Genomic DNA, 7,290 nt, shown 5'->3' with positions numbered 1-7,290 from the left:
CTCTCTCTCTCTCTCTCTCTCTCTCTCTTTGGACTCGCTGGCGTCGCGTCCGAGACCTGCATAATGTATGAGGTGCTGTGCTGTGTTTTGATTGACAAATATGGACCAGAGGTGGATGGAACCCCAAGCAGAGCAATCATATTATGTAAGCACATGGCCCCTTCGTGGACTTGGATGGGAGTGGAGCATTTGTGTGTCAACGGCTCGGTTGGGAAGCTTCGGCGCTCCTTGGCAGAGGACGAGAGCGTATGTATGTGTTTGGGTTATTTTACCCCTCCTGGCGGCAGCATATGCCGGAAATTCAAGCTGTGCATCCAACTGCTATACTACATACAAATGTGGTCAAGTTCGTGCACAACGCTCGCCGCTCGGGCCACCCCCACCCCACCTCGCTCAACATAGCGCTCAGTTCTGCAGGGGCACTGGCACAGTGCGTTTATGCCCCAGCCTTGAGCTTGAACCATCCCCATTCATGCTCCGTTCCGCCTATCATAATAGAGTCCATGCCACTCGCATCGACTCGCTCTGCCCACCATCACTTCTCCTTCCTTCCTTCCGTGTATCCACGCATCCATCCTTCCACCCATCCACCTATCCATCCATCCACTGCCTGCCTGCCTGCCAGCCAGCAGCAGCAGAAAAAGCAACAGCGCGTACGCAGCCTACCCAGACCACCTCGTCGGCTCGGTCGGAAGCGCGAGTACCAGTGCTCCCTCAGGTGTCACAGCAGCAGTTAGCAGCATGTCCAGCGAAGCCGCTGAAAAGCGCGATGTGCGCAATCCCATCCTTTTCGAGTGTGCCTGGGAGGTGGCAAACAAGGGTGAGTCGTTGGTGCTGGTCTGCTCAAGTCAGATCGGGTCGTGCGGTGTCCGCGGCATGTCGAGGCTCGGGAGGAGCTTGCTCCGGAGATGAGCCAGCCCACGCTAACCCTCGCCTCTCGGCCCCCGTCCAGTCGGTGGGATATACACCGTCATTAAGACCAAGGCCCCGGTGACTGCGCAAGAGTATGGCGACCGCTACACCTTGATCGGGCCGTTGTCCTACAAGACGGCGCCGATGGAGGTCGAGTCGCTCGAGCCGGAAGACCCAGCGGTGCGGGCGACGCTCGCCTCGATGCAAGAGCGCGGCGTCAAGTACCTCTACGGGCGCTGGCTAATTGAGCGCGCCCCGCGCGTGCTCCTCTTCGACACTGGCAGCATGTACCACCGCCTCGACGAGTGGAAGGGTGACTTATGGAACATTGCCGGCATCCCCACGCCACCGAGCGACCACGAGACCAACGAGACGCTCGTCTTTGGCTACCTCGTCGCCTGGTTCCTCGGCGAGTACGCCAACCACGAGCGCAAGCAGGCCATCATTGCCCATTTCCACGAGTGGCAGGCCGGCCTCGCGATCCCGCTGTGCCGCAAGCGGCATATTGACGTGACGACCATCTTCACCACGCACGCTACCCTGCTCGGCCGCTACCTCTGCGCCGGCAGCGTCGACTTCTACAACAACCTCCAGTACTTTGACGTCGACCACGAGGCAGGAAAGCGCGGCATCTACCACCGCTACTGTATCGAGCGCAGCGCAGCACACTGCGCAGACGTCTTCACCACCGTCAGCCATATCACTGCGTACGAGTCGGAGCACCTTCTAAAACGCAAGCCGGACGGCGTCCTACCCAACGGGCTCAACGTCGTCAAGTTCTCTGCCATGCACGAGTTCCAGAACCTGCACGCCGTATCGAAAGCCAAGATCAACGAATTCATCAAGGGCCACTTCTACGGCCACTATGACTTTGACCTCGAGAACACGCTCTACTTTTTCACCGCCGGCCGGTACGAGTACCGCAACAAGGGCGTTGATTTGTTCATCGAGTCGCTCGCCAGGCTCAACCATCGCCTGCAGCAGGCCGGCAGCAAGATCACCGTCGTCGCATTCATTATCATGCCCGCTGCAACGCACTCGTACACGATCGAGGCGCTCAAAGGCCAGGCTGTTACCAAGCAGCTCAAGGATACGGTCGAGCAGATCCAGCAGCGGATCGGCGACAAACTGTTCGAGCGCACCGCACGCTACACTGGCGAGGGCGGCATGGACATCATCGACCCGGGCACCCTGCTCAGCGAGCAGGACAAGATCCTACTCAAGCGCCGCATTTTTGCGCTCAAGCGCAACTCGCTCCCCCCTGTTGTCACACATAACATGGCTGACGACGCCGCTGACCCGATCCTCAACCAGATCCGCCGCGTCCAGCTGTTCAACCGCCCGCAGGACCGCGTCAAGATCATTTTCCACCCCGAATTCCTTAACGCCAACAACCCTATTCTCGGTCTCGACTACGAGGAGTTTGTCCGCGGATGCCACATGGGCGTCTTTCCTTCATACTACGAGCCGTGGGGCTACACGCCGGCGGAATGCACAGGTGAGAGCCTTTCCCTCCTCCGCCCGCTCGCCCGTCGTTGTCGTCGGAGGCTGCTGGAGTGGGCACGGCGCTGACGCTGTTACCTTTCTTGCCCTCCTAGTTATGGGGATTCCATCCATCACGACCAATCTCTCCGGTTTCGGCTGCTTCATGGAGGATATGATCGAGAACAGCGAGGATTACGGTATCTACATTGTCGACCGGCGCATGAAGGGCGTCGACGACAGCGTCAACCAACTAACGGACCAGATGTTCAGCTACACCCAGAAGACCCGCCGGCAGCGCATCAACCAGCGCAACCGCACTGAGCGCCTCAGCGACCTGCTCGACTGGAAGAAGCTCGGCCTTGAATACGCCAAAGCACGCCAGCTCGCGCTGCGCCGCGCCTATCCGGACAGCTTTGCCGACGACGACGACGATGAGAAGGACTACGGATACTTTGACGATGATGTTACCAGCGGCGGCGGCGGCGGCAAGATGCCACCGCCACTGTCGATGCCTGGCAGCCCAAAGCTGAGCGGGATGCGCACGCCAGGCGACTTTGGCACGCTCGCGGAGGACATGGAGGGGCTCAGCACGTCCGACTACAGGGGTGCGACGTCGACGTTCTGGCGGCGCCTCTCGCAGCCGGACGACGAGGAGGAGGAGAAGTTCCGCTTCCCGTTGGTGATGAAGCCGCGGCGGCGCGGGACATCGGTCGGGAGCAACGTTGGCAGCACGGTGAGCGGTGCGAGCACACCTGGCCTGCTGGGCAGCAAGACGCTCAGCGCGCAGGACCTCGATCGTGCCGACGCGGCGCTTAGCCACCACCATCATCACCGCGACGTCAACGGGAATGGGAACGGGAACGGGAATGGGCATGGGCATGGGCAGCACAATGGTTATTGATCGCCAACGCTGCTGCTGCTCGGTCCGGGCTCGGAACGAAGGTTGTCGCAAAAAAGGGACCCGTGCTCACACGAACCTACCTCCAAAAATACTAGCAGCGGCGTCGGCGACGCGCAAAGCGCAACCCGCGGCTATTCTTCTTCCCGTCCCCTCCCATTGCACGCACATGCCCACGCTCACACGCTCGACTGTATCTTGTACGCACCCGTATACTCTGTTTCTCTTGTGATGAATGAAGGGTCCTTGTTTGGTCCTTTGTCTTTGAGCCCGACTCGCACGACGAGCTTTTCGGCTTGCGTTAGCATGTGAGATCGTGAAAGGTTCGACAGAGCATGTCGCGGAAGCCTTCGATTCGACGACCTCATTTGCCTGGGGGATGATGCTACCGTAGAAAAGGCGCTCCCTCAGAGTGGGCCACTTTTGTCGAAAGCATTCATATTGAGTTGCAGCCTGCAACTTGGACCTCCCCGCGGGCTCAGCCCGCCGATATATGTACCCAAGTAGCATGCCGAGTTAAATGACGGGCGAAGTCAGAACCACGCGCTCCAACGGCGCTCTCGTCATCTACGTCCAATCTCAATGAAAGCTGCACAACAAGCTCTTCATGCAAAGCAGCAGACGCATTGACCTCAACAAAGACAATGATTGCAAGTACACATACATAATGTGTGACGCCGAGTGAGAAGGGCAGGAGGGCGGGGTCAGCATTGTATACTAATCTATTCTACACAACCGAGTGTGTATAGTACATTAGTTCATGCGCCTGCCGAGACTTTGCCCAGCGCCGGAGAGCAATCAAAGCAACAAGAAGTAGAGAGGGAAGTGGAAGAGAAACGAGAAGGCGCTGGAAATATCTGTGTAATGACAGGGACTGGCATCCAGCAAGGTCGAATCTGCGACCCCGCGGCGCAGGGGCAAGGACAGGGGGCGCGGACGATTGACGGGATGTGGATGCCCAGGCCGCGTGATTGCGCTCGTCTTGCGTCTACGACTTTAGAACGGAGTCCCAAGGGAGCATTCAAGTCGCGCGGTCCTACGGACCCCAATTAGCCACCCTTCTCTCCGGCGCTCGACGGGCGAGCCGCCAGTGCTTTTGCTGGTCCAACGCTGACGAGCGGAAATAGGGGAAGCGATGAGCTGATGGGCGACATGGAGTGCGATTGGCACACAGGGCCACAATGTAACAGGAGTGCTGGATTCTTGGTCCGGCTGGCAGTGCTACTACATAAATGTGGCGGAGTGAGTTGCATATTGATACATAATTGATAATTACACATGTACATACACATAATCTGCTCTAGAGAAACTCTGCTGCTGATGAGATTTTGTTTTTGGACAGGCCAGGTGGTAAATGGCAGAGATCCCTATTATGTTTAGGCGCGTTTGAGCCTGTGCTGCTGCTATGGCAGTGTCCGGATGGGATGTGAGTTTGTCAGCATTCTGTCCCATGTGTCAACTGTCCTCTTACAGTGCCCCCGGGATGCGCGCATCCGCACGGTTTGAGCGAGCAACCACATGGCAGCGTACATAGGTACATGTGAGAAAATCGCGTGACCAGTAAGTAACAAGCGAGACGCGACTGATGCGCGGTGAGCTGTCCACCCCGCTAGCGACCGCTTGATAACACATGTGGTGATGATCTAAGGCGATGGGGCTGTCTGGCAGTTCTCTATTATGGGTGGGGTGGGTCGTGCGGCATGTGCCCACCGGCGCCCAGCAATGCGGAGACTTTTCGGGTTTCCTTCTTTGCATATGGAGTTAGCCCTTCTCACCCGTTGGGCGGTGGCCCCTCTCTTCCGTCCAGCAAAGTCAACCCCAAACAGCCACCCACTTCGCATTATTCAGCAGCAGCGGTTGGCCCTTTTGCGTCTTGGAAGAAACGGGAGAGGGCCCCTGGACCACGAGGTCCGAGTCAACCGAAAGTCGATACAGCACTCGACAGGAGTACATAGTGGTGGATGAAGGACGATATTGGGTGTACAATGGCGTACATTTTTTCCGTGGTGACTGGACACTGGGCAGGGACAGTGCCGGCTGGGCAGAGGACCAGTACACAGACTACAAGCTTCTCCACGCTTTCACTTATCAGGAACGTTAGCAGTCGTCGATGGAGAAGATCCTTCGCCTCTGCCTCCTGTCTTGCACCTACCATGCAGACTTTAAGTGATGGATCTATTGTTATTAGAGAGATATGAAGATTAGCTATCAGCAGAGCTTGGTGTGTGAAGATGGATTCAAGCTTGGCCAATGCCCCTGTGCTGCATTACATGTGTACTCGCTGCGCGCGGACCGGCGGATATCGGATCTGACTGGGTCAAGTGCCATTTCGTACCCTTGCTTCCAAGCCAGCAGTGGCTAAAGAGGGATGAGGATAATGAATGTACTTTATGAATATATTGTCAGCGAAGACCGCCCTGCTTTTGCTTCATCTCCTCGACCCTCCCTCCTGCTGCTGCTCCTCCTCCCTGCGCTGATCCCCATTCCCCCATCCCCCGCCTCCTGATACATCTTCACCCTTGCTGCTGCCTGTTCCCCGAGAGCAGCACCGCCGTCCGCCGCCCCCCTTCCCAAGTACCAGCGCTTCCTCGCTGGGTTCTGCCCCCATACTCTCCTGCTGCCGTTCACAGATACATTCTTTTTATTCCCCTTCTGTCTCCCACCATGAAGCTCCTCGCCGCCTCGCTCTTCCTGCTCGCCGCCCTCGGCCAGCTGCAGGCGGTCGAAGCCGTGCAGGCGTCCAATCCATACCTCGCCGGCCCAGCGCCGTACTCCAAAGCAAATCCCTTGGCCCGCACCAAACCCGCCTCTGCCGGCAACGGAAAGATCTCGACGGCCAAAGCGGCCGCAGACAGCAACACCGTCCCTGGACTGTACATTGTCGAGTTCGAGGACAACGCCAAGCTCGACATTCAGAAGCGCGGACTCCACCTGCACAACCAATTCCACGCGTACATGGCCCGTGCCGAGTCCAGCGCCGCCGCCTCGACCACTTCTGACAAAACATCCAAGGGCAAAGGCAAGAGCGCCTCCAAGGGCAAGAGTAAAGGCGTCAAGTACGAAACCCGCTACACCTACACTGACCCCAACATCTTCCGCGGCCTCTCCGTCAAGCTCGACAATGTCGAGGACGTCGCCCACCTTGCCGCCGCGCCAGGCGTCAAAGCTGTGCACCAGGTGCGGCGCTTCAGCGTGCCCGCCTTTGCGCCCACAGTCGTCGATGGCGAGCTGGCCTCAGCCATCGGCGCGGGAAGCGCTAGTGATGCTGTCAAGCGCGACTGCGATGACGACGATGAGCAGCTCGCCAGGCGCGCGAGTTCCGTCTCCAAGAAGGACACTTTTGAACCGCACGTTATGACCGGTGTCGACAAGCTACATGCACAGGGCTACTTTGGAAAGGGCATTACCGTAGGCGTGGTCGACACGGGCATCGAGTGAGCATCTCCTCTCTAGTGAAAAAGTAGACGTCGAGCATTGTCACCATAACTGATGCCTTCCTCCCCTCTTAATCACAGCTACACGCACCCGGCACTCAACTCGGGCAAGCCGGCCGGCACGGCGTGCTTTGGAGCCGGTTGCCAGATTAGCGGCGGGTACGACTTTGTCGGCGACAACTACACGGGCAGCAACACGCCACAACCAGATTCGAATCCGTTTGCCAACTGCCAGGGCTCCGGCCACGGCACGCACGTAACGGGGACCATCATCGCCAAGGATGCCGGCCGCGGCTTCACGGGTGTCGTCCCCGAGGCGAACGTCAAGATGTATCGCGTCTTTGGCTGCGGAGAGGAAGCTAGTGTGACCGACGACGTAATTATTCAGGCTATGACCTACGCCTACTTTGACGGCGTCGACATCATCAGCCTCTCGATCGGCGGGCCCGCCAACTGGATCGAGTCGCCCGCCGCGGCCACCGCCAGCCGGATCAGCTACAAAGGTATCCCCGTGTACGTTGCTAACGGAAACGAGGGCTCCGAGGGTGCCTTCTACGGCTC

General features: G+C 58.3%; 2 protein-coding genes across 2 annotated transcripts; both read left to right on the top strand.

Moving 5' to 3' along the window:
• The first annotated feature begins 547 nt into the window (after window positions 1-547).
• On the top strand, window positions 548-3,536 carry K437DRAFT_260352 (glycosyltransferase family 3 protein). Its single transcript, XM_013384360.1, has 3 exons — window positions 548-820; window positions 953-2,410; window positions 2,511-3,536. Exons 1-3 carry the CDS (start codon window positions 742-744, stop codon window positions 3,296-3,298), a joined length of 2,325 nt encoding a protein of 774 aa, XP_013239814.1. The 5' UTR covers window positions 548-741; the 3' UTR covers window positions 3,299-3,536.
• A 3,092-nt stretch (window positions 3,537-6,628) lies between these two features.
• K437DRAFT_210373 (subtilisin-like protein) lies at window positions 6,629-7,276 on the top strand (the record flags this gene model as incomplete). The annotated part of the gene is made up of 2 exons (XM_013384359.1): window positions 6,629-6,729; window positions 6,811-7,276. Coding segments are annotated over 2 exons (567 nt in total), but the record flags the coding sequence as incomplete, so codon positions are not given.
• Between the last annotated feature and the right edge of the window lie 14 nt (window positions 7,277-7,290).

The sequence above is a fragment of the Tilletiaria anomala genome (genome assembly GCF_000711695.1).
Source record: "Tilletiaria anomala UBC 951 chromosome Unknown K437scaffold_208, whole genome shotgun sequence".
NCBI lineage: Eukaryota > Fungi > Basidiomycota > Exobasidiomycetes > Georgefischeriales > Tilletiariaceae > Tilletiaria > Tilletiaria anomala.
Note: the sequence above shows the minus strand (reverse complement) of the source record. Positions and strands in the feature narration are given on the sequence as shown.

What these genes read in the sequence shown, in the direction of transcription:
- K437DRAFT_260352 (XM_013384360.1), top strand. Translation starts at nt 742, where the DNA reads ATGTCCAGCGAAGCCGCTGAAAAGCGCGATGTGCGCAATCCCATCCTT. An exon ending in CTGGGAGGTGGCAAACAAGG is followed by an intron (nt 821 to 952) that starts GTGAGTCGTTGG and finishes GCCCCCGTCCAG; the next exon opens with TCGGTGGGATATACACCGTC. An exon ending in CACGCCGGCGGAATGCACAG is followed by an intron (nt 2,411 to 2,510) that starts GTGAGAGCCTTT and finishes TTGCCCTCCTAG; the next exon opens with TTATGGGGATTCCATCCATC.